The sequence below is a fragment of the Brachyistius frenatus genome, unplaced genomic scaffold (assembly GCF_029030835.1).
Source record: "Brachyistius frenatus isolate BFR_SWC_R1_liver_20210118 unplaced genomic scaffold, ASM2903083v1 Contig_8, whole genome shotgun sequence".
NCBI lineage: Eukaryota > Metazoa > Chordata > Actinopteri > Embiotocidae > Brachyistius > Brachyistius frenatus.
This window is the reverse complement of record NW_027210607.1, coordinates 1348565-1375743: the sequence shown is the minus strand read 5'-3', so window position 1 is coordinate 1375743 and position 27179 is coordinate 1348565. Positions and strand designations below refer to the sequence as shown.

Below are 27179 nucleotides of genomic sequence, written 5' to 3'. Positions count from 1 at the left end.
GAACTACAAATGAATTACAATTAAATTACACGCAAAAGGGTAACATTTAAAAAAAAAAAACGTTTCACCAACTCATCTGGTTTAGTAATTTAGCCAGCTGTGCAAGGCCATTGAGTGGCCATTTAAAAACTAAGGAATAAGGCAATTAAGGCACTGCAGCTAAAGCTGTTTTATTATGATTGCGCGCCTGCGCGTTGCCAAGGCAGAATAAAACTGGGGCCCTGAGACGAATGTATCCTGACTTTTATTCCCCAGTATGTTGCAATTACCCAAAAGTCTGGATCATCCCCCATAATGTAACTTGAATGGCAGTGATCTAAAGGAAAGGATTGTATTTCAACATTGGTATTTTTCCCTGCCTAATGAGTTGCCCATGTCTTTAAAACTTGTATCACATCCCTGTGACATCTTCAGGTTTTTTTTTCTCAGAACTTGAGAGAAGACGCTCAGCCTAACTGCCGTTAGTACTACCCATGACAAACTTCCACATGATGTTTTGCAGTGGCTCTTTCAAGACAACATAACTTTTGGTTTCATTCACTTTTACTGTAAGAGCTTTGGTTTGAAAAAAAAAAACAGCATGGATGGCATGGATAAACGAGTTGTGTCTTCCTTTTTCTAGTAGAGATGTTCTGTTGAGCCCAGCTGGTGTGGCTGCCAGCCCAGGGTGGATATGTGCTGAATCAGATGGGAAGAATTAGCAGGCAAAACTCATTAGGCTTGGTACATAGCCAAAGCAGGCCTCAGTACAAATGATGGTGGGTTTTGGATAAAGTCTTTGTTCTTGCAGAGGAGGAGAACAGAAGACTCTCTTCACTTCATTTGGAGCCCAACATCTTTCTTGATCGAAGCATACATGGCAGAGCTAAGGGCATGCACACACGGCCGATAACACACATACACAATGGCACATTACATAAGCATGCAATCTCATTTAAACATGTCCATACAGATATGTACACACACCCACTTACAGAAGCACAACAAGTATGCAGTCACATACAAGCTAATGCACACACACTTCTAATCAGCAGCAGCAATTATACACACTTAAACACACTCTACCGTGTATTTCTCTGGTGGGGTTGGGGGGGGGGGGGCTTATTATTGATGAGGATGTGATAGATTGTGACTCCCCCCTCGGGAGGGGGCACCTCCAATGCAATGAGGCTTCAGCCTGAGAAGTGACTCAACTGTGTGTGCTGCTGTTTTCAGTATCATCACCACTCCTCTCAACTCCTGAAATGAGATTCAGACACTGACTTTTGAACATTAATTTCCAGTATATGTACAGTGAAGTGTGAGGAAATTTAGTGGAGTTAGTCAATGCTATCATTAAATATAGTTTGGTATCTTTCAAGCTTTAAACACTGAACACAAAAAGATCACACTTACATGTATCCCAATTACATAGCCTTGCAACTAAACAGACCTACATAATCGACAAACATACATCAACATATAAACAAAATTCCGTTATCTTGTATAACTTTAAAAAAAAGTTTGTAAGATTTAGGGGATGTATGGGTAGAAATGGAATACATATTTACGCTAATTATGTTTTCATAAGTGTATAATCACAATCGGTATACCTATAATCTCCTGTTACCTTTAAACAAAAGCTAACTGGGTTTTTTTAAAGGCCGGCATAATAACAATAGTTTGGAGGAGGATTATTTGGAAGAAAAAAAATAAAAATTCGGAAGTTAAATTTTGTTTTTTTTTACTCTCGTTAAAACCTGTGGACACTGTCAGCTGGACATTAAAGATTTATCCCATATTTTCTAAATCTATCATCATAATATTTTTTCTGTCTTTTGTCATTGAGATGAGAACTACCTTATGAAAAAGTTCTTCTGCATTTATCGCTTGGAATATGTCCTTCTAGTGTGCCCATTAATACAAAAAATATCAATACTTCCGATTCCAAACGTTTCTCTTCTAGTATCAATTTGGTTATTAAAAGATCGATATTTAAAGACAGTAATTTAAAGTAAATGTGTATTGTATTATCAACAGGAAAAAAAAACTACACTTTCACCAGAATCAGTCGAAATAAGACAGGAACTACGTTTCCTTCCCCCTGCCATAGACATATGCGCACTATGGCTCTACTTTGAACTTTGGTGATGAAACTTGAGAGAATTGAGTGATTGGTCAGTGAAAACAGTCATGGAAAAACACCAACAACACACTCTTATCCGCTCCCTGAATAACAAAGGACTGGTAAAAAGACTTACAGACAGTAAAAATGTGATGAATTTTTAAACTTTTTTTTAACCCCAAACTGGCTTCTGGTTCCAAAGGAGAGAGGAATGATAGCTAAAGGGTATGCCTCCCGTTCTACTTTTGGAAACACGAGGAACCACAAATAAGCCTGCACTCTGAGAGCGATTCTATTAGGATAATGAGATCTTTAATACAGTATATGTTGGCGTTTATAGTCATTAAGGTTTTTCTTACGCAGGAAGAAGGTGTCAGGAGTTCAGTTTTGTCCTCCATTTTGCCCCCGATCACCTCTCCTCCTGTGTCCCCTGTCTTTGTCTGTGGCCACGCCACTCACCTCCCGTGGCCACGCCCCTCACCAGTCCCAGCAGATGCAGCCACTCATCCCTGATCACCACCTGCAGGTGTGCTGCATCTCCCTGATCACCTCCCCAGACTATATGTACCCTGCCCCTGCACAACTCTGGTTGTCGGTTCATTTTTGTTAGCCACCCGTCCGTCTTCCGTCTGCTCCCCGTCAGCTCTCCGTCAGTCCTGTTCCTGTTCCCGTTCCTCCGGCCTCTGTGTCTCCTGCGGAAATCCCGGTCAAAATCACCAGTCGGTGGAGTTGCCCTCCCGGCTTGGAGGATTGTTGACGCCGTCCCTTCCGCTGGTCTGCCGGCTGCCCTGTTACCCGTGTCCCCCTGGAGCTGTCGGTTGAGTTGCCCTCCTGACTGGACGTAAAGTGGACACGCTCGGTGCCACCTTTTGGTTTGTAGTTTTTTGTTTGTTTATTTTTTGGACAATAAAGACAGTATTTTTTGGAACTTATACCTCGAGTCTGTGTGCTTGCCTGGAAAAATACTCCACCACATAACAGAATGAACCGACCACGGAGGGACCCAGCAGCCACAGACTCGAATCCTAAATACGTGACTTTATTTCAATATTTTTCCAATCAGGCCCGCTTAAATGACACGGTTTCCGCTGAACCCCGGACTGGGTTCGAGGGAACCCGCCTGGCCTTCTGGGACCCCCCAGAAGGAGGCGGCGACGCCGGGGTCACCGGCCATCCGGTCCTGCTGCGCCCTTAATCCCTGGACGTGTAGCTGTCAGCCCCGTCGGTCGCTACGGGCGAGCCCTCAGCCCCGTCGGTCGCTACGGGCGAGCCTACAGCCCCGTCGGTCCCCACTACGAACTCTCTACCCCCGCAGCGCCGGCGAGAGATCCGGACGCCATCCGGGCCTGGGCGTTGGCTCTCAAGTACCTGCAGCATGGCCTATCGTCGCCACGCCTCTGGCCCCATCCTCTGGCGTGGTCGTCGCCCCGCCTCCGACTCCGTCCTCCAGGGTGGTCGATGCCCCTCTTCCAGCTCCTGCTGCTTCCAGGGTGGTCGTCACCACGCCTCCGGCTCCATCCTCCCGTGCGGTCGTCGCCACGCCACCGGCCCCTGCTGCCTCCGGTGCGGTCGTCGCCACGCCTCCGGCCCCGTCCTCCGGCATGGTCGTCGCCACGCCTCTGGCTCCGTCCTCCAGGGTGGTCGACGCCACGCCACCGGCCCCTGCTGCCTTCAGGGTGGTCGACGCCCCGCCCCCTCCTCCATCCTCCTGTGCGGTCGTCGCCACGCCACCGGCCCCTGCTGCCTCTGGCGCGGTCGACGCCCCGCCTCCGGCTCCATCCTCCTGCACGGTCGTCGCCATGCCACCGGCCCCTGCTGCCTCCGGCGAGGTCGGCGCCCCGCCTCCGGCCCCGTCCTCCGGCGAAGTCGTGCCTCCGGCTCTGGCCTCACGCGAGGACGCCGCCCCGCCTCCTGCTCCGTCCTCCAGGGATGTCGTCGCTCAGCCTCCGGCGAGGTTGGCGCCACGCCTCCGGCCCCGTCCTCCGGCGAGGTCGTGCCTCCGGCTCCGGCCTCAGGCGCGGACGCCGCCCCGCCTCCTGCTCCGTCCACCTGTTCGGTCGTCGCTCCGGCCTCCAGCGCGGTCGCCGCCCCGCCTCCGTCCTCCAGGAATGTTGTCCCTCCGGCTCCGTCCTCCATCGCGGTCGAAGCCCTGCCTCGTCGTCGTCCTCCGGAGAGGTCCCCCGAGCCCATCCTGCCTCGTGGGCGTCCTCCGGAGAGGTCCCCCGAGCCCGTCCTGCCCCGTGGGCGTCCTCCGGAGAGGTCCCCTGAACCCGTCCTGCCCCCTGGCCGTCCTCCGGAGAGATCCCCTGAACCTGTCCTGCCCCGTGGCCGTCCTCCGGAGCGGTCACCCCAGTCCGCCCTAGCCCATGGCCGTCTTCCGGAGCGGTCACCCCTGAACCCGTCCTGCCCCGTGGCCGTCCTCCGGAGAGATTCCCCGAACCTGTCCTGCCCCGTGGCCGTCCTCCGGTACGGTCACCCCAGTCCGCCCTGCCCCGTGGCCGTCCTCCGGAGCGGTCACCTGAACCTGACCTGCCCCGTGGCCGTCCTCCGGCGCGGTCACCCCAGTCCGTCCTGCCCCGTGGCCGTCCTCCGGAGCGGTCACCTGAACCTGACCTGCCCCGTGGCCGTCCTCCGGCGCGGTCACCCCAGGCCTCCCTGCCCCGTGGCCTTCTTCCGTCCACCTAGGTTTCCTGTCTTGTGTTAGTGTGGTCCTCTGTCCCTCCTCCGGTCCCCCCTCCTCCCGGTCCGGTCCAGTTTTGGTCGCCGAGAGGCTCCCTTTGAGGGGGGGGTACTGTCAGGAGTTCAGTTTTGTCCTCCATTTTGCCCCCAATCACCTCTCCTCCTGTGTCCCCTGTCTTTGTCTGTGGCCACGCCACTCACCTCCCGTGGCCACGCCCCTCACCAGTCCCAGCAGATGCAGCCACTCACCCCTGATCACCACCTGCAGGTGTGCTGCATCTCCCTGATCACCTCCCCAGACTATATGTAACCTGCCCCTGCACAACTCTGGTTGTCGGTTCATTTTTGTTAGCCACCCGTCCGTCTTCCGTCTGCTCCCCGTCAGCTCTCTGTCAGTCCTGTTCCCGTTCCCGTTCCTCCGGCCTCTGTGTCTCCTGCGGATATCCCCGTCAAAATCACCAGTAGGTGGAGTTGCCCTCCCGGCTTGGAGGATTGTTGACGCCGTCACTTCCGCTGGTCTGCCGGCTGCCCTGTTACCCGTGTCCCCCTGGAGCTGTCGGTTGAGTTGCCCTCCCGACTGGACGTAAAGTGGACACGCTCGGTGCCACCTTTTGGTTTGTAGTTTTTTGTTTCTTTATTTTTTGGACAATAAAGACAGTATTTTTTGGAACTTATACCTCGAGTCTGTGTGCTTGCCTGGAAAAATACTCCACCACATAACTGAAGGGTTTTAAATTATATTCTTGGTTTTACTAGAAGCCAATAAAGAGAGGCTTATATGGGAGAAATATTATCTCACTGGCTAAATTTCATCAGTATTGTGGATCGATTGCAGGTTTTTCAGAGGGAAATTTGTAGATCCAGATAGGAATGAATTACAATCGTCTGGAGGAAAAAACTGCATGTACTAGTTTTTGACATTATTCTGAAAGATGTTTTGATTTTGTGCAAGAAGACATTCCAAGATAATTGCTTTATGTGTGAATTTATAGGACATATCTTGGCCAAAAATAACTCCAAAGTTCCTCACAGTTGTACTGGAGGTCAAGTCAAGGTCAGAGTAACTTTATGGTTAGAATATGACTTCTAAGGTTTTGTCTGAATTTAGAATCCAATATACAAACCATTCAGGGATGAGTTTCCAATCATGCCTTGAGGTCTAACAATTTCTAATTATTGTTGCCTGTGATAACATGTTGTCAAGACGATTCGGGATCAAGTTAGACAGTAAACTAACCCACATGCTTCATGCATGCGTTCCCTGACACAGACCATGTTTTATCCCCTGTCTGTGCATGCAGTGCGCACAGTGTAAAGGTTTTGCAGCAGCAACATTCACATCTTAACCGTCGTTCCCTTTGTCATCTACATAGAAATGAAACCTGAATCTGTAACAACAGCAACACAGCATCTCTATAAACAAAACCATAATGGGAGGGTCATCTGTCCCTGCTCCTTACTCTGTCAGTTAGCTGTGGTGTAAAAATGGACAGAATTATTCTGCTTTGAATTCTCTCTCTCTCACACACACACACATGGCTTAAAGGCTTCATGTAACAAGCTTTCACTGTTCAGATACGACCATTTAGCCTGTGCTGGTCTAATTGAATTTGTGGAATGAATGTGTGCATGTGTGTGTGTGTGTGTGTGTGCGCGCTCGCATACATAAAGTGAACTTGGTCTGATTTGGTGTCAAACTGCCCCCTAGAGATCCTCAAACTAGGAAGGAGGGATTAAGCTGGCAATGCACCTCTGTGATTGTCCATCTACACGCTGACATTCTCCATCTAACGTTCACTCATCCTTCCTCCTGCTGTCATTTCCTCTCCTTCTCCATAAATGATCTCACTTTTCATTTTTTCATGAAGGTCCATCATCCGTCTGACTGTCTCTTCAATTAGAGAGTTTTTTATAAGCTGCTCTGACACAGATCCAGCAGTCTTCTTAGTAATAAGAAAGAGTAAAGGTGTAGTACGCAGTTGTCACAGGATTGTGTGTTATGTTCAGTTTAAGTGGCTTCACGCTGCAGGACAGTTCCCAGTTACAATATGACATGTGGCCATTTCTTGAAATTGCAGTTTAAGACAGTGGTGTGCCGACAGGCTAGAATCTGATTTGGATCTGATTGAGTCAAGTCTGGTTCTGCCCAGTGCCACCTTCAATCAGATGTCTCTTTTTTTTTTAAATAAATGCGTTAATTTTTGATGGGGACCAATTTTTTTTTTTTAACTTGTGAAGACCTTTAATGTCTGCAGAGTGGGACGTATACAACTATGGAGTCATTGACAGCGTGCGTTTTGGAGTTTTTTTCATTACAGGTAATTGTGGAATCATATTTAAACTGAGTTCACCTCCTGTGAGGAAGGTCACATTTTCTTAAATCACTTTTTCCCATGCTTCTGTTATTTCAATTCTAGTAAACACGTGTCTGGAGCATTTAGCCAAATAGAATGACCATTAAATGTATGGATTTCTGGTATTGTGTTACTTTAAATATTTCCAATGATCCTCTGAGTGGAAATTAAAAGTGTAAGATTTGAAAGGATTCTTCCCTTCTTCCAGGTCTGTCCTTATCTAGTCCCCTCTCCCTAATCTCTGTTTATTGTTATCATTACAATCTCATAGAAACTTCAATAAGTTTGACAGAAGTCCTTGCTTTCTGTTGAAATTTGTACAAAATGTTGTGCTTCTTAAAGCAGTTTTTGGAGGCAGTAAAACTATTTATTTTCTTTCTCTTTTTGCCTTTGCCACATTCGATTTCCACTGATTACCCACAAATGTTGTAAAGTAATATAATTTTAAGACAAAGAGAAGGGAGGTAAGATCACCAAAGGGTTTTGATTTAAGTAGTATTGTTAGTTACTTCATTACATCTTCCCTTCTAAAATTGCTGCAAAATGGATTGAAGGATTTGTGGCTCTTAAATGATACCACGCTTATTTTGAGATGGGATTCAGGAAATGAGAAAGGATTTTGTCATCTTCATCTGTTAATGGACTTTAAAATGAACAAGCTGAATCCTCTACAATGCCCTGTTATGATTACAATTACTGCTGAGTGTAAGGTCCCAGAGAAATTAAATGTTTCTATTTAAATGTTTCTATTTAAATTCAAATACACAGTTTTTCTGTCAGTGTTTGTCTTTGTTTTCTTTCATCAGTGCTCCAGGTGCAGGTGAAAACAGTAATTTGCACTGGGCTCAGCTGGCCCAAGCTCACATTTCTCTGCATAAGTGGAAAGTATCGCCATAGAGAGCTCCAAGTACACAGCCATCTTGTCACTGTCAAGGGAGCACAATATATTACACTGCTGCTTCTAATAATAAACATAAGCCACACAGTTGTGGATACCTGCAGCTTTTGGACTGTCACTAAAATAAATGTGAGCACAACCACATTCAGAGATCCTCTGACCATCTGAACTACCTAAGTAGTTCTTTCTGGTACTTAAAATGCCACATGTAACATTTTAATATCACTGAGTAATTTCCATATTAAGTCAGAGTTATTACTTCAAACAGCTGGACAGCTGTTAGTGATTAGGCAGAAAGGTGGGACTGTGTCACTGCAGACTTCACTGTTAAGCTTCAAAAGCTCAGTTCAACTAGAAGAGACTTCGCCACATAAATACGAGATGAAACAATTCATTGACAAGGTTGTGACAATATGAATATAGAGATTTTGGTGCAGAACGTGTAACATCATTTGGCGTGATTGTGGCCAGAACAGATCCTTGTAGAGTGCCCTGCAGGAGGGCATCTGAGTCCCCATGGTGGTAGGTAGAGCTGAGGTGGCGGTAAATGCCTGCGAGACAAGCAAGAGGGACAGTGAGCAAAGAGCCCCGTATTTGAACTGAATGACCCATGTCAGATGGCGTGTGCTGTGATTGGATACATGGAATGAGTGGGAAGAAGGAGGAGAGGAGAGATGTGATTAGGAGGGTAATGCTGGCTCAGTCTTATCATTAAACTAAGTAAACTTCCAATTCACACAGCTCATCAAAAGGGCTAGCTTATGGTTTCAGTTTAGAGTGACGCAGATTGTTTTTTATTCTCTTCAAGTCTTATTCCTTTTTAAAACCTATAGTGTATGTGGTGTGCCAATAATAAAAATGCTGAGAGACCAGAGGATGTCTATGTGGAAACCAGTGACTTATTTAGCAACTGAGAAGCTGGCGGTAGTGGCCTTAAGAGCAGAAACTCTTCCAAGTTTAATTTGATTTCTCAGTTTAATCTGTGCACAGCATCTAAATAAACACGAGTGCATCCACTTAAATTCACACTTATGGAGTAATTTAAATGTTCATCTGTCAGTCTTGTTCTGAAGTTACATTTCATGGCATTCGCGTCAGAAAAAGCTGCTTCACAATGTTACGTAGACCCAAATATAGCAGATATTTTAAGAGCTGCTCGTTGAAGGTTCTTATAGTTCTCTGGTTTTCCTAGTTTCCAGGAATGCTGTGGATGCTGTTGAGATTTTTGCAGGACATCATTTTGGAGGATTATGACTTCCATCTTCTCCACAGGATTGAAACAGAACATTTCAGCCATATGTCCTGAAATCTCACATATGTCCGCCTCTATGAAAGGGTGGGCATTACTGTTGTTGCTTTAGAATCCAATATTTTGTCACATTTAAAAACAATATTTAAAAAAATGATTGTAATCCTTCTCTAAATGTATTCTTTTTTTAAATGAGGATTTAAAAAAATAAATAAAACAACAACAACATAGGCATATTGATAAAGACCAGACCAATGACAATATGGATAAAATGAAAGTAAAATTGGGCCTATAACCATAACCACCTCTATAACTGGCTCGTGGATAAAGTCTGATTGTGGAAGGATGATTAAATTGCAGTTCAAATCCATTTACTATCAGGCTTGTTTTACATATGTTTTGTAAATATTACAGTGCATTTTTTTAAATGTATATTGTTATGATAAGAGCCCAAACTTATGTGAAACTGCATTGTTTTTCATTAAATAACTGCCCACACACTTCCCATGCCCTCCAGAAACCTAGCAGAACCCTGCAGCGTAAAATTCTGTAGAACATCTCTTGATGAGAAAAGTACAACCTCAATTCTGTATTTATTTTGTATAAAGAAACATGTCATCAAGTTACAAAGCAATCTATTTAAAAAAAACTAAAATAGTTGCAAAATCAAAAACAATGCAATTACAAGAAGACATCATAATTGTAGTTTCACAACAATTGGTGGTCGCCTGGCAATGATTAGGGATCTGCGGAGAACAGAGGCAGCTTGCACTGGCGGTAGCAAGCTAAAGGCTGAAGCAGTCCCCAAGGAGTCTTTCAAGAACATACTATTACTTGAGCTCAAATCAGCCGATCACAAAACGCAATGCACCAGATACTGTAATTTGAAGTCATTAAAGCCATGAAGAAAAAGTGTTATGCAGGTATTACAGTGGCAGAACTACAACAACAGCACAGCATAGCAACAAAGCTAAGATGTAGCTGATGCTGACAAATCAATAGAAAGAGTACACACCATACAATAAGCCACATCGACAGATGCATTGGCTATTACGAATACTGATTTATATTACACATGATTCCAGCTACTCTATTAAAACACAGTTACTTTGATGCTGATGAAGGGCAGCATTACCTTGGCAAAATGAGTGTGACAGTATCAATGTGGGGAAAGCAAGAAAGATATAGTGAAGACAAAATGCTGTACGAGCAAACGAAGATGGAACCTTGTGTGATGCATGTGCAAGTCGAGGCTACTTGTTTAAATGTGTGTGAGCATGCTTTAGCATGTGTAATAGAAGTCTGTGTGTGTGCGTGATCAGAGGTCCAGTGTTAAGGACAGGCCTGCTAACTAGGCCAACAGCTGCTTCAATGACAGTTCATCTCCAGTCAGCTTTGAAGCTACTTTTTTCATCTATTATTTCAACATGGAAACATTTTGCAAATCAATGGAGCTTATATTCAATTACGCTTATCAACACACACGGGTTCCCACACACACATACAACACACTCACATGCATGTTCTCACACACATATATTTAAAATCCCTTTGTAGAAGTGAGAACATAAAAACCACAAGTGTGCAGGTGTTGGTGCTAAGCCTGCTTTATGTTATGTATTCAAATAAATGCAGCCTTATCACCTTGTGTGTGTGTGTGTGTGTGTGTGTGTGTGTGTGTGTGTGTGTGTGTGTGTGTGTGTGTGTGTGTGTGTGTGTGTGTGTGTGTGTGTGTGTGTGTGTGTGTGTGTGTGTGGAAATGTGGGTGGTTATGATTGTGCATTGCATATATAAGATTTTCTTCAAATTCAGAAAAGCCACCACTTTGTTCCTCTTTTATGTGTTTGTGTGTCCAATCTTCCCTCTCCTTCGTCTTAACGCTCTCTTCTCTTCTTCTCATCCTTCCGTTCTGTACATCATTCTGCCTGACACCCTCAGTGAGATGCACTGAAGCAAAGCAGAGCGTACAGCTGTGAACCAGCCCAGAGGCCTGTTCTATCTGTGTGTGTGTGTGACAGCCTGGACCACTAGGACTCGACCACAAGCGTAAGCAGGTCAACATGAGAACGAGGGCAGTCTCAGTGTTGAATTGAGAGTGAGAGAGAAGTGGAGTAGCACATGTTGATCCAAAAAACTGTCCGTGTTTGCTCTTTAATTAGAGTATTCATCACCTACACCTACACACACACACACACACACACACACACACACACACACACACACACTGATGACCACAGTCATTGGTCAGCCTCTTCCTCTCCACAGCTGCAGTGTCACATGCTCACTTGAAGTGGTACAGCACATTCAACAGGCCTGGGTGTTACTATGGTAAAGTGTAAGAAACGGGTGGCTATGTGACAACAGCATGCCTTTACTTTCCCTGCCATCTCAAAGGAGTCGCTTTGTGCTGGTAAACACTGCACATCTGTGTTTGGTCATCCTCATGAGGGGATTTGCAATATAAATATTCCACTAACACTGTCCAACTAGTGCAGTAGGACCAAGGGCTGGGCTTTGATAGCATTTTTTTTTAATCCAAATCAACCGGCAACTCACAGCCCCCTATGCAGTTCATAACACCACAATATCAATGACTTTCGGCTCACAGTGCCCTTTATCAGTGTTGGTAATACATTTATTTTTCCCAGAGCTTCAAGCGTGCAGAATTTTTCTTACAGTCACTCCTCAACATCGTTTCACCAATTTGATTTCAGTATAGTGGATGCCTTTTTCAGTTTGACATTAAATTAATGGAAGTGTTTGGTGTCGATAAGAGAGGTTTTTGTCTTATATCATTGAAGTGCTTTCAACACTGGGCATCAGTTCTCATAATACCAGGGGAATAGGTATTAGTTACCTCTGCCCAATTACACATCATCAGAATGTGGACGCCAACTCGTGGTACCATAAATTCGGTGATTATGAACCTGAACCTTCCAGAAAAGTTTTTGAGTTTCCTGCTGCATACATTTTGGATGGCAGTACCCATCTGCTCCTTGTTCATCCCTTAGAAACTGCCGACACATGGTGCCAGAGCAGTTTAAAATGAATAAGAGGAGCTGATTTGATTTGCCATGATGAAAGTTGGCTGGTACACACCTACTAATTATCAATTCGTCCTACTTCACCACTGTGGTTTGCTGCGCCCCAGTTGCGCCTGCACTTGTGTTCACCACCATACCAAACAAGTTTGCCACACCTGCTTGCGCAACTGACGCAGTTGTGCTGAGCCTAAGCTGATGTACATAGGGTTCCCTGAGTCTGGTTCTTTCAGAGTACCTGACTTAAAAAGTAATATTACACATTCATCCAATCTATATAAATCATCACTGGATTTACAACACACGGACAGTGAGAGAAATGTTTGTGTGATGTGTAGAATGATGCGAGTTGTCTTCTAACCTGTCAAACTGAGCTGACATCCTTGTTTTAGATGCACTCTCTCTGTGGCTATAACAAAAAAGATCTGCTGGCAGTGAAACAGAGCAGAATTCAAGAGCAATTTATAGATTACAGCTTCCTTTTCCTTTAATCAGAGTAATTATATGTCTGGGAGACGCTTATAATATTTGATGTGACTAGTTGCGACATTATTCAGAAACATAAACAAGGAGTCACAACTGGACACATGAAGCAGTTTTCACAATCCTTATAGCACCGGGTGGAATGTTGGTGTCGTTGGCTGTGCAGCTCCTCGCCTAACTGAAATCATTAGGATTTTAACAAGGTATTTTATATTATTAAAACAAGAAAATATTCAGATTCTGTGGTAGAGAGAGAGGACAGAAGATGATGGCTAACAAACACTGCCCGTGGCAATTAATTTTTTTAAAGACAACCAAACAATCAGCCAGTGGTTTAAATTTGCACGCACACACGCACACACACACACACACACGCACACACACACACACACACACACACACACACACACTGACGATGAGTGCTGTTACTTTCTGATTATTTCTGTTGGTTTCTTTTGCAGCTCTGATATCTGCTGGCTGTTGCACCAACTCCTGTCGAAGTGTAAAGCCTTGGGACAGGTGAGTCGCATAAGCACCAGCATATATAAAGAAAAAAAATCAAACAAATTCTACGTTTATTGATTTCATGGCTACTTACAGAAAGTGGAACACAATGAGCCTTCAACACAACATCTCGCACATTATGCCCTCATAAAGATGTTACACGTAAAAGGTTCATAAACAGTTGCCTAATTTAACATTTAGCAGAAATTGAGCAGCTGATCATTGGTTTGGAGCTGTGTTACCTGATGAATGTAAGATCCATATTTTCTCTTTTTTTGATCTGTTTTTCATCTCCACCAACTCAAACTTAGAAAAAATATCACCAGCTGTTGGTGCATGGGAGGGCTATGGTCAGGATTTTAAGACTAGTTTCTAGTTTTGAAACAATTTGTAAATAGGCAGAACAATAACATGCAATTATTTTGATGACTGATTCTCTGGTTCCAACTTTTACAAAGGGAGATTTTGCAGCTTTTCTTTATGTGTATGTATAAATATAGTATGTTAATATGCCGACTTCCTACTGAGGTAATGAATCTGAATTTCTATAGAATTAACCCAAACAGGCTAACTAGTTTATCACTGGCAACTTAATAAGTTAATACGTTTTTCACATTTTCTCAAATTCACATACTATTTTAACCATCGAAATATATTTACTCTCAGTGGGTTTTCTTTTATATGATGTTGTTAGTGCTGTATTAAAGATATTTCCACAATGGCAGAAATGTAATTCAGGTTGAGTAATAACAATAGAATATTGACTCTACAACTAGCAGATTTAAAGCCTCTAAAAACAAAACACCTTTGAATGTTCAGAAGTCCAATGTTAGGGTGGATTAAAAGTTTGCTTTCTACAATTCTGAATCAATTCACAATGCCAAAACCTGATTTTTAGAATAACAGATAACATTATGTTGATGAAATAATAAAAAAAAAGAGACAACTTAAGAGCACGGTACAATACCCGGATGGTATCTAGTGTTCATATACTAGAGTTCTCTTGAAGTCCCTCTTCAAAAACGGCAACATTTGGGCACATTTTGGATTGGATCACATGGATTTGCATCACTTTTGAAAGTATTCACACTTTGACAGTCCAAAAACACCCATGTGAACCCTTCAATTCCTGCTCACTTTATTGTGCGATATAGATTTAATTTTAAAATGGACATTACAAATACTTTGTATCCATTTCCATACAGTCTAATGTTAGAAGGCATTATTTGATGGCAGCTACTAGTTTGGTGATATTCTGACTTCACTTTCAGGAGCTACCATATTGCTCAGATGTATACACAGTCTGTGGCGCTAACACTGCAGTGGAGAGGTTGATTTCCACTGCTGGAATGTGTAGTAGTCAAAACTGTACCTTGGCAAAACAAGGTTTTTCTGTGAGAGGCAGTTTGAGAAAATAAGTTTCATGTGTAATTATAGAATTTCTCATCAGGTTGTGAAACCCACAAAATGAAAGGAAATCACTGACAATAGGACTTTTGTAGTAGTTACAGCCTCCAAATTAGTAGCAAATACAAAGTGGCTTGCAGCATTGGAAAAACCATGTCTGTGTGCGTGTAGTAAAGGTCAGCCTAGTGTAACCCATGCCTTAATGCATCACTGAGTGATGGCACAGAGTTAATATTTAATAATGAAGCATTTCCTAATGGTTGAATACGTCAGCCACCATTTTTACCTGGAGAGGGACGCATCCCTGCATTCTGTTGGGCACAGGCTCCATACACATACACACACAGACACATGTAAAAACACACTTTTCGTTTGCTTTTTATCTTTCAGCTTCGATGCCTCCTGACCACAACATGCCTCCTGATCAGATGCTGCTGCGACAACACACACCCCAGAGAGAGACACAGAGGAATGAGATAATTGATGCATAACTAAGTGGATAAATGATCCCAAAAATCAAAATGAAGCAAGGAAAGGCGAGGGAACAGATGAGTGAAACAAGCCAACAAAGTGGCAAAACACTGGAAACACTTGAACACTCTCTGGCCTGTCTGCTCTTCCTGCTGCTGCTGCTCTATGCATTTCCTGTGGACCACCAGAGAAGACTGAATGACATTGTGTGGATGGGCAGAGGCTTGTTCCTACAATGCCATAAGGAAAAGCATGAAATAAATAAGACAGCTGAGAATCTATGTGTTGCCAACAATATAGTCCTACCTCTGGGGAAAGATAGAGCCCCTCTGTGAAGTGCAACTTCTCCTGATACCACTGGACGTTACAGCCCCGTCTCTTCACAGCCAAGCCAGTGATCATTTGAAAGGATCCATTTGCAAACCCAACTTGTGATGGTGGTACCTACTTTTGTTGAGCTGAATTTAAAGCACAAAAGTTACTAATACATTTTCATTTCAAAGAAAAACATTTTCTTGGGTAATTTTGATAGTTTTGGCCATCATTCTTAGCAATTATAATAATTTTGTACTAACCAAAGTGACTGATGAGATTTGGGGACAAGAACGTATTACAGCAAAGTCCAAAAGGACAAACAATGTGAGAAGCTAAACATTTTCAGACAGGTGTTGTGCAGGTAAATTAGATCTGTAATATACCCTCAAATGTAACCATGGCCAGGGGAGGCAAAACTACATGCATTCACTGAGCCCCAACAGCAGTGCATAACTGATTTTCCAAATTTAACCTGCATTGTAACATGTTTTGCTTCTGATGTCTTTATTACATAAAAGAAGCAGCAAAGAAATTATGGTTTATGATGAAAAAAGAGAATAAAGAGACTGGAAATGTTAAATGTCACAGGGCACTTTATCTTTCTCACAGGAGAGAGAGTCTGGTGACTGATGAAGACCCCAAAGTTTTTTTTTTGGCATACAAGACAAAAGGCTTCAGTGTCATGAAAACCTTCCCAACAGAATGATTTTAAAAATGTTTTCTCAAAAAATACTTTTCCCCAAAATAAGGAACCTGAAAAGGTTTGTCCTATATTCAGGTCAGTACTGTATTTTCATGTAACAGAATTAGCCTTATTACAGTGTACTGACTGTGTTGTCACAGATGTATCAGAACTAATTTACCCTTGCTGCTGCACGACTCAAACATTTTAACAGTGAATTCCTATCAAATTTGGCTTTTAAAAAGAAAATGTTTAAAAAGAAAAAGTATGGTTAAAATTAAAGCACCTGCACCTCACAGATAATCATGAATGTAGCAGAATGAGCTCACAAAAACAATGCAGGGCCATGCAATTTTTGCAAACTAACACACAACATATCCTGAGCATTTTATATTGTCCTATTAGTATAGACCCCTGGCTGCTGAACCTATATATAAAAACTAGGGATAACGCTTGACCAGAAATTTTCTTGTCAGTACCGATACAAATAAATTCTACAATTCTCGATACAAATTTTGTTACCACAGCAAAAAATAATCCGATGAAATGAATTCACCGCAAAATGAAAAACTTAATTTAAGGCAGTAACAACAGTGGGTTGCAGCCATCCTCTACAACCCCGTTTTCAAAAACGGGTCGCTGTGTAAAATGTAAATAAAAACAGATTGTGATTGTGATTTGTAAATCATGTGAACCTCTATTTAATTTAAAATAGAACAGAGACAACATTGTCTACAAAAATTGTATTGTTTTATGAAAAGTATTTGCTCACTTGATTGACACATGATAAATACATTTGTGAAAAATAACAGGGAAATATTGATGTTACACAAAACAGTGGCAAGTTTATCGAAACTCTTCCAGTTTCCTTGCACAATATGAGTTATTGTTATTTTTTTCTGTGCCTTGACGGTTTGGATATGGTTGGCTGTTTTCATTACAAATACTCTGTTTATAATGTGTTTGCATTCGGGATTTTAGTCAACTATTTCACATCCCTGATTATCTCACTCAAACACTAAATATGTCCTCACACTAAACATTTATTTTTTAGTTTTTTTTTTTAACAATATACTATTACCTAACCCTCGTGTCTACCTTGAAGTTAGAATTTTTGGATGTTATAGGGACTTGCTGTACAGATTTATGTCTCCACTGGTACAAGGTTATTGATGCTGATAGAAATGATGGTCCAAACTATAAAACTAAAAGTCAGATTGTAATTAAGATAGGTTATTATTTGAATACCTTTGACTAACAGTTAAACAAACCATTTTCTTCTTGAAGAACAAAGTCAGTTTGGAATCTCAATCACCCAGCTAGCCAAATTAAAATGAATAAAATCTGACAGCAGTTTCCAGCCGTTTGCCGTGATAATGGGTTGTACCAGCACAGCTAACAATTACCTCCAGTTTGAAAAGAATAAGCTAACTGAGAATCAAACATATTCCAGTTGCCATGTTTTAAAGTACGTGTAGAATCTGTGAAATGTCGTTCCTGTGTTTATGGCATTTAACTAGGGTGCTGTTATTTAAAGGGTTACAGAGAGAAAATAGAGGGATGTATGGGGGGATTTTATATATGTTATTGTATGGGAGAAGAAGAAATGGTTTGCTTTTTCTCTGTTCTTTCTTTCAGCTTTTGTGTCAAGGTCTGTTTCAATACCAACAGTATTAAAGAATTCTAAACCTTGTGTTAGCTTTCAGTAGCCTGGCTGCACCAGACTCTTGCTCACAGCTTTTTCTTTGCTGTGATTATAGTCTGGACACCCTCTTTGCATTAACATTCAGACACTCTGAAGGGTGGACCAATTGGCTACCAGTGTCTGTGCTTTTTAATTTTTTTTTTTTAATTTTTTTTTTTAATGTAGTTGGTAGAGTTTTGCCTGGTTTCAGCCATACTGACTGGTTAAAGCTGGTCGAAGAGTTTCATAATTAACCCCAAGGTTTAAATGCAATGACTAAAAACAATTCCTTATGGAGCTTACCCAGACCCATATATTCACTCAGTGAATTTGGATCACACCAGAATTAGCGTTCAGTCATATATTTCAGTCCCTCCAAGCTTTTGCAAGTTTAAAAAAAAAAAAATATATATTTGTTGCAATCAGACATTCATTTGTATGTAAAAGTTATGCATTTCAGGTATAAACAACCATGGGCTTACAGTTAGACAAAAATTCCTGGGTCATAAAGATGCAATGTAAAACATACTTAATTCTTGTGATAAAACCACATTTCCCATAAACCCTGTCACCTCTGGTTTAGCCAGGCATGGGCTTTGTTTTGATGATGAGAGGGGGAAATTGAAGGGCCTTGCTGCATGCCAATGAAGCGTTCTTTTGTTGAAAAAGTTTTGTTTGGAAATTCTTACTTTGTGCCGTAATGCTTTCAAAAAGCTTCCATTGAGTACCTTTACTGCAGATATTGTGTGGATTTAAAAAAAAAAAAGCTATCCCTAATGGGGGCTTTGGTTGAATTAGCATTAATAATTGCAATTACTTTTTGATTTCCTGGAGGGACTGATATATGGTGCTCTGTGTGTGTGTGTGTGTGTGTGTGTGTGTGTGTGTGTGTGTGTGTGTGTGTGTGTGTGTGTGTGTGTGTGTGTGTGTGTGTGTGTGTGTGTGTGTGTGTGCACGCTTGTCATTTTCCACACCGCTGAGTATCCAGCTATCGACAACATGCCTTGAGAAAGATTTTCTCACAGCATGGCCAGGAAATAAGGAGTTACAAAATATAGTCCAATCAGTGCCTTGAAACCATTTATTCATCATTAAAGTAGCCCAACTATTGATTTTCATAAATGTTTCGTCATTGTCTTTTGCATAGCTTTAAATAAACATAACACATCTTAGTTTATACTAACAGACTTACCATACAGGGAGTGTAATGTTGCAATGGATTCAATTAGTAACGCTGCTGGGTACAACATTAACCCTGTTTTTTTTTGTCCGCCTTTGTTAAATCTTTGGAAATTAAATGGTGCAATTTGCAATTAGAAATTTCTATTTGCTTGTTACTTTGACACTGAAGATAATTTTCAGGCCAGTTTTGAAGTTTTTTGTATTAATATTATTTTAAGTGGATTCATGAAAATGTACTTTGAGACTTGAGAAGGTTAAGACTCCGACATCAGATTTAATTTACAGCACTTGGGGTTAAAGATTTAAAAGTAGGCTATTTTAGCTGCTGTTGCTGCTTCAACTGTCAATTATGTTAAGTGGGCAATAAGTAACCTTCTGTTGTTTTTAGAACACCTGGATGCAGCTGTCCTCTTCACCTCATACGGTAGCCTTGCCTTCCACAAGTCTGCTCTGCAAGTCTTCCCCAACATAACAAAATGATTCCCCCACAGTTATTAAGGTACAACATTAGCGGTAGACTTAGCACCAACGAAATATTAACAATATTCAGGGGTGGATTTTATTCATTAATACCAGCTGCATAGTTGTTGAGACTTTCCAGTTTGAACTGCAAAAAGACAAAACACAGCCCCTGTTTATCATCCGAGTGATGCAAACTGGTCCCTTTTCTCCAACAAAAGTAATTTTCCTCTTCATATACTGTATTTACAGAAACCAGTCCAGATTACTTTTATTTTCCTGCTAACTCAGAAACTTTTCATTTGCTGCAGTTTATTTAGATGTTGACTACTATGTATGTTATAAAATAACATTTCTATTTCAAACGAAATTTTTCAATTACAATGCCGATACAAAAATATGAAATCATACATTTAAACAACTGGTTTCATTCATATGCAGACTCCTAGTTTTCAGAGTATCGGCAGTGTCGTTTATTTCAGAGTTTATGACAGAACTAAAGCTGTATTGTTTGTGGATTTTCAGCTTTCTTTAATGAATAACTTCTCCCATGTACAAATACCTTACTGTGTTCTGCTCATTTCTCTCTGAGATGGGAAAATAAGTAAATGCACAGCTGCAAAATATTGAAGGTCAAAATATAAAAATAAATGATTTACTGACTTAGCAAAGCGGAGGTTTATGGCACAAATATATTCTAATGGAGATCCACCACGGCTGCTCAATTTCATTGCAGTAATCTCAGTTTCAGCTGGATTCATGTTTGGTGATATCTGTCTTCATAAGGGAGATAGTTTTCTTTGAAACAGGGCATTCATTACCAGATTAAATTATCAAGATGTGTTATCCTATTAAAACTGGATGCTTTGGATGTATGGAAAATGTAATATTTTACTCAGTGCATACACACCTTGACTCCTCACAATGTACACAAAAAGACATGCACACATTCATCTACTCTGAATCCATGCTGTATAACCTCTCAACCCTGAGGCTGTTTTTCTTTTTCTTCTTTTTTTTTTTTTTGGGGGGGGGGGGGGGGGGAGTGATCGATGTAACAAGACAGGAACTATAATATATTATCATAGACTTTATGTTTTCAAAAAGTCAAGAGTAGTATATCTGCTTAGTTTTATAAATATATATCTACAGTTATTATTTTTGACTTGGTATTATATAATAATTATATTCAGAGATGTATACATCAACTAATAAAATGTCTTTATGTAAAATTGACTCAATTTGCAGAAAGTGTTCTTTGTACAGTATACATGTGCTTTTATCGGCTACATACACACATATACAGCAGAATCAGAAAGTATTTAGACCCCTTCAATTTGTGTATACTTTTTCCTATCGTAAATTTGAAATGGATACATTATCCATCAATCTACACTCAATACCCCCTATGACAAAGTAAATTAGAAAATATTTGAAAATGTCATACAAAAAGGGCCAGCTCTGTCCTGGGCAGTCCTCTGGACTCCGTAGAGGAGGTGGGTGAGAGGAAGATGTTAGCCAAGCTGACATCGATCATGGACAACACCTCTCACCCACTCCATGAGACTGTAGGAGCTTTAAGCAGCTCCCTCAGTGGCAGACTTGCAGGAAAGAGCGCTACCGCAGGTTGTTTGTTCCGCCTGGTGTTAGTCTTTTCAACACCACCATAAAATAATGTGGCACTATTCATATTAATTTTATTTCATTTTATTGCACTGGTGACTTTTCCCATTCATCCCAAACTGTATTTAATTTTTTTTTATTTATTTTTTGTATGTAGTCTGTGTGTGTGTATTTATTCATTGCTCTTTTTCATATTGTGTGCACCTTTTTGTTCTTTCTATTCTGCTGTGATGACTGAATTTCCCCACTGTGGGATCAATAAAGTAAAAAAATCTAAATCTAAATCTAAATCAAAGATATAAATCTCTCATTGGCTCTAGCACTCCAAATTAAATTATGGTCATTTGCATCTTTTTTTCTTTAACTACCCTTGATTTGTATCGAGAACATCTGTTCATTCCCTGACATATAGAGTAGTTTGTGTATCCAAGGTCCACAATTCACAGTGCATGTCAGGCCAAAAACCAAATAATATGTCAGTTGCTCCTTGGTTCTGTCCTACTATCATCTGTCATACGATCAGGCCTGAAGACCAGGTAACCTTGGGATGCACCACAAACTCCAAGAGCGGGTCGTTTTGCCAAACTGAGTATCCAAACAAGAGAGGTGACCAAGATCCCAACTGTGACTGTAACAAAGCTACAGAAGTCCTACAGAGATGAGAGAACCTGCTGGAAGGACATACAAGGCCAAGAATGGATGTGATAGGCGAACATACAATTTAAAATACAGGCACTTCACATAATAAAGCCCCTACAACAGAACTTTACAGCATTATACAGAAGAACCCAACAATTCCCACATAAGCTCGGGGGAGGGGGGGGTCCTCTTTAAATGAGAAAAACCTCCAACAGAGGGAAGGAAAAACTCCCATTTAACAGGAAAAAACCTCCCACAGAACCAGGCTCAGAGGTGGGCAGCCATCTAACTTGACCAGTTGGGTTTAAGAGACATTCTGAGTAACTTGTTACATGTAGCGGAGATACGCGATTAAATTACAAAATACGTTTTGTTTGCTGTTCTTTAAAATTAAAACATTTACATCTTCATTCAAGTTATATGAAAGTTGCAGAATTCGCTGATATAGATGCTTTCTCATTCAGATAAATATTGTAGAGTCCCTTTTGATATTTCAAATACAAATACTATGAAAATTTTAATTTTGTATTATTGAGAAAAAAATACGAGCCATTGTAGTTCCAGTTAAATGATAGATCTGTCTGTTAAAATATGTAATCAATGTAGTCAATTCAGGACCCAACTGCTGCCATTTACTACATGGTAGTTTATGATGATGGCTGGAGCTGCTCTGCGGCAGCACATTTTGCTTACGGTGCACATATGGTTGCCCCATCAATAACTTGTAGTGTGTGTATGTGTACAGTAAACAGCTCAAGCTTTCTTTATGTATTCATTCACATGCACAATGTATTGGTATGCATGTGCTGTGTACAGTGAACAGATTGATTTCTAGCTGGCTGACTGAAGGAGGAAATAGTCCACACGTATTTGAAGATTTAAAAAAAAAAAAAAAGAAATATGAATCTTTTCAGCCACTGCGATATAGGATATAAGAGAGTGTGACTGTTCAAACTGGGCACCCACAGGACTCCTTTATGGCGTATTGTGTTAACTTTCTGTTTAAAAACTCACAATGATAATCCTTTATATGTCAGGTAGAGGATATATCCTGGTCATAAACTAACCCTGAGCATGATCAGATAGATATCTACTGTTATGGACTTTTTTCAAATGCTGTGTTGTCCATTTACTGTGAAACCTAAATATGATTCAAGAATGGTCAGAAAAAACAAAACAAGGATTCTTACACTATCCAGATTTGTGAAATCAAGAAATCATGCTCTCATTAAAAAGACCATGCTCTTGAATAAAGCCTCAAAAGATCTGGTTTGGTCTACAAGCTAAGAATGCAAGCTGAGTCTGCTTGGCCCTCCTCCTGCTAGCCCTGAAGCTGAGGGCTTATTTTTGGACAACAGGAGAAGTGGGCAGTTACGTAGATCTCATTTAACATGCTCTCTTTCTTTCTCTTTGTTCTAAATGGGCAGTCATAAGTAAGTAATGGGCAGTGAGGCAGATAGTCAAGATAAATGTAGGCAAATTTCCTGTGCACATTAATCCCCAAAATCACAAGCACACACACACTCATGTACACACAGAAACACACACTGCTTCCTGCCTCATTGACCCTACTTGTTCTCACATAATTGTGTGCTGAGTCGGGACAACTGCTGGCTAACATAACCCCCGCCACAATGGTAACAGACCTAAACTCTCCTCCCTTGCCATGATGTGATTATCAAAACTGAGAAATTGTGTACATCCTTTGTCAGGAGACAAGCTACAGTCTCTGCAGCTTCAAACATTGCAGTAACAATCTATCCTGACAATCTACCACTGTATCCATTCCAAAGAGGTTTGAGCTCTTACCTGTTCAGATAATGGTAGGAAATGCTCCAATTACCGCTGCTGGGTATTATGGGTCTACATCAGCCACTGATGAATCCATATCCAACTCAGTTTACTGACAGCCCCAATGACTGCCTCATGCCATGGCAGTATGTGGCAGACAGATAATGAATGGTTACTTTTGTTAATTCTTTCTCAAAAACAAACAAAATATATGCTCTCTAGGACTCTATTTGACTCATGGATTGATGAAAGGACACAGATTATTGCCAGTGGTTTTTCACTGTTGCACTGACCTGTAGGTGGTGGTAAAATGCCCAGATGTGCTGCAAGTTGCCAATAAAAGCAGTGATGAATATGAAATTCCCACTGAAACGAGACAGGATTTGAAATACTTTAAACAATTAACTTTAATTCAATTCATTTCAACTTTATTTATATAGCGCCAAATCACAACACAGGTTATTTCATGGCACTTAACACATTAAAGTCCTTACAGCAAGACTTTACAATATTATACAGATAAACCCAACAATTCAACAATTCCCACATAAGCTAGGAGGGGAAAAAAAAAAACCCTCCTCTTTAAGGGAGAAAAACCTCTAACAGAGGGAAGGAAAAACTTCCTCTTAACAGGAAGAAACCTCTGACAGAACCAGGCTCAGGGGTGGGCGGCCATCTGCCTCAACCAGTTGGGGTGAGAGGAGAGCATTTTAGAAATGTTGTAAGAGGAAGAACATTGATTTGACCCATTAGTTAGAGCCCAAGGACACACATTGTGTAACTGTCTAACCATAATGAAGGGTATTCAATTTGCAATCAAATATTTGTAAAAACCAAATGTCATATATTTCTATCTTTCAGCTAAATCATTGTGTACCATTAAACATATTATTCATGATAAATGAGTTATATCTGCACACATTTATTCCAATCATTATTGGTGCAATTATAATTTTTTTACAGTTTGCTACCGCAGTTACTGAGCACGTGTGACAACGTCTACGTCTGTGCATCCCTGCATATGCAGTCAGAGGATCATCTACATCAAAATAAAACATGCTTTAATCCACACTCGCAATGACATGTTTGTGAGTGTGCGTATCAGTGCTAAAGAAAGGAAAAGGATGAAAAAGTGTCTCAGTAGCTTTATTGCTTTCTCATTCTTCAGTGTCAGCTGGGCTGCTGCTGTCTTGCAATTCTCTTATCTGAATCCCTCAGCAGCACACTTAAAACTGTGAGCGTACGAATCTCCCTCTCGCTCTGTGTGCATGTACACGCACGTGTTAGAGTGTGCGCAGGCACGTACGTGTGTGTGTGTGTGTGTGTGTGTGTGTGTGTGTGTGTGTGTGTGTGTGTGTGTGTGTGTGTGTGTGTGTGTGTGTGTGTGTGTGTGTGTGTGAACATTAATACGGAGAATGGTGTTAGGAATTCAGGTAACAATCTGAATTGCCACTGCATTTTTGGAGAGACTGAGGAGAAAAAGAAGCATAGACCTGTTTCCAAAAATCATTCAAAGACAAAACTACAGAGGCCACGAACTTGGTTTCAGAAAGGAACTGTCTGCCAGTGAAAACAGACAGATTGTGATAAAAAAAAAAAAAAGCTGCCCATCAGATCTCTGAATTCTGTTGTGATTTGTTTTATTAGATGACAGTTTTAATGACAACCAAAAGTGTTTTTAGAACTCTTTCTAAAAACTTGTAAGAGAAAAATATAGCTGCAATTATCACAAGGAAGTCGCAAGCAGTAGAAGACAGGAAACACATGAAAATAAATTACATGCACACATCGCAACATTGTGTTGTAACGGACCCAGACACAGTAGGAAAATGTTTCTTTTTGAACCAGGAAGTCCTTTATTTTCACCAAACACTGACGCACAGTAGGCAGAGAAAACACAATATACAAGTCCGTATGAGGCCCGAGCCCAATGTTCAGCGAGGAGACTAATCTCCTCTCCTCCTGAGCCAGAAGCTCCGTCGCAGATTCCGGTAGGCAGACAGGCAGACAAGTACGTAGCATGGGCATGGCTTTGCTGGGGAATCCCCAGGTTTCTCCACAGCGGGCTGCAAACAGGCAGGGTCACTGTGTGACACTTGAAGCTCCACACAGAATTGCCAAGGCTTCTCAGCTGATCTCGTGGAACGAACTGGAATCTTCTTCGTTGAGGTGAATGCCCGAGGCTCGACGCTGAACGGCAGGAACAGGAAACAGACAGGGAGTCAGAACCGGAATATCTCAGGCAAGGAGACGGACAGATAGTGATGTTACGAGGTGTGCCGACGCTTCGAAGCGTGTGTCGAGTAATGGAGGGGGCGTTTCCTCGACGCGTGTGTCGAGGCTTGCTTCATTTAGGGGAGGAGCCAAAAATGATGACGTCCGAAGCCTCGCTGCCGGCTGTACCACGTGACTGCTTCGGGAAGTGGTTCAGATTTTGCCGGGAGGTTTGACGGCAATATAAACTCTTCAGGCTCCATTCAAAATGTGGGTTGTTGGTGGAGAGTTGAGGTCAGTTGAGAGTTTGGATAGTTTGGAGAGTTTAGAGAGAGAGATAGTTTGGAGATTTAGGAGAGTGAGGAGAGAAGGAGGTGATAAGATGGAGCCAGCTGGGAAGAGGAGGATTTCCCCTGTGTGGGAACACTTTGATTTGATAACTCCTAATAAGGTAAGCTATATCTAACTCTATTTCAGACACATTAGGTTTGCTTATCAAGAACTGTATTTTTCACAGTTTCTTATTTGATTCAAAGGTGAGTTGGGGTACAATAACAACACCTCATCCATGCTGAAGCGTTACCGTGCCTTGCATGAGAATAAGGAGGAAACTGGAGCTTCACCCAGCCAAGGTAAGTCATTACAATATTACAAATGCACCATCACAATTTTTCCCTGTTCACTTTTGTTTATTGTGCAAATAAAGACAGGTAACAGACACTGTGTTTATTCTCTTTTAACCAGCCACCAGAAAACCAGAGCTGGATGAAGCCCTCGTCTCCATGATAGTGAAGGACTCACAGCCCTTCAGTATTGTGGATGATGTTGGATTCAGGGCATTTGTGTCCAAACTGGATCCTAATTATGTCCTCCCTACAGGGCAGGTATGTATGGGTGCATGCATGAAACAAATGAGTACTTTATTGTGTCTCACAGTTCAGCACTATATATTTTTTCCTTTAGGCTCTGAAGGCCATGGTGGAGGCCAAGTATGAGTCAGCTAAGGAGAAGGCTGAGGCTAAAGTGGAAAAGGTGGCTGCTGTTAGCCTTACTTCTGACATGTGGACATCCACAAAACTGTTGAGAAACTGTTATTTCTGAATAAAAATGAATAAAATGTCCCCTGTCCTGTACATCATTGTCCAAGTTACACAAGCATATTCAGTCCCCTCTTCCTAGTTCCACAAGCACTTCCACTGTCCTCTGCCTGCTTAAGCCCATGCCATTTTCCTAAAGTGACAGAAAAACATGATTACACAACCTGCCATATCATATGATACTACCATTTTGGGAAAATTTACACACACAGAATACATTAAAAAAATATTTTATTATGCATATATGTGATAATTTATGTACAGAAATTATTTGGTCATACATTTTTGTAATTCATAGTCATT

The 27179-nt window shown here is 41.5% G+C and overlaps 1 protein-coding gene and 1 long non-coding RNA gene across 4 annotated transcripts in view; both read left to right on the top strand.

The window, feature by feature from the left end:
* Positions 1-15855, top strand: part of LOC138615945 (coiled-coil domain-containing protein 85A-like) — a 28249-nt gene extending 12394 nt beyond the window's left edge. The window contains exons 3-5 of one of the 3 annotated variants that reach the window (XR_011310565.1): positions 11223-11330; positions 13270-13327; positions 15110-15138. Coding sequence is in view for 1 of the 3 variants with exons in the window: in XM_069689842.1 (XP_069545943.1) it covers positions 13270-13327; positions 15110-15125 (74 nt within the window). In the remaining 2 variants the exon portion in view is untranslated. Of the gene's footprint in view, positions 1-11222; positions 11331-13269; positions 13328-15109 lie in introns of all 3 variants that reach the window. The other 2 variants (XR_011310566.1, XM_069689842.1) reach the window with 2 other exon arrangements.
* A 10162-nt stretch (positions 15856-26017) lies between these two features.
* Positions 26018-26851, top strand: LOC138615894 (uncharacterized). Its single transcript, XR_011310563.1, has 4 exons — positions 26018-26060; positions 26113-26230; positions 26316-26411; positions 26524-26851. It is a non-coding gene; the product is annotated as an uncharacterized lncRNA (long non-coding RNA).
* Positions 26852-27179: the final 328 nt, after the last annotated feature.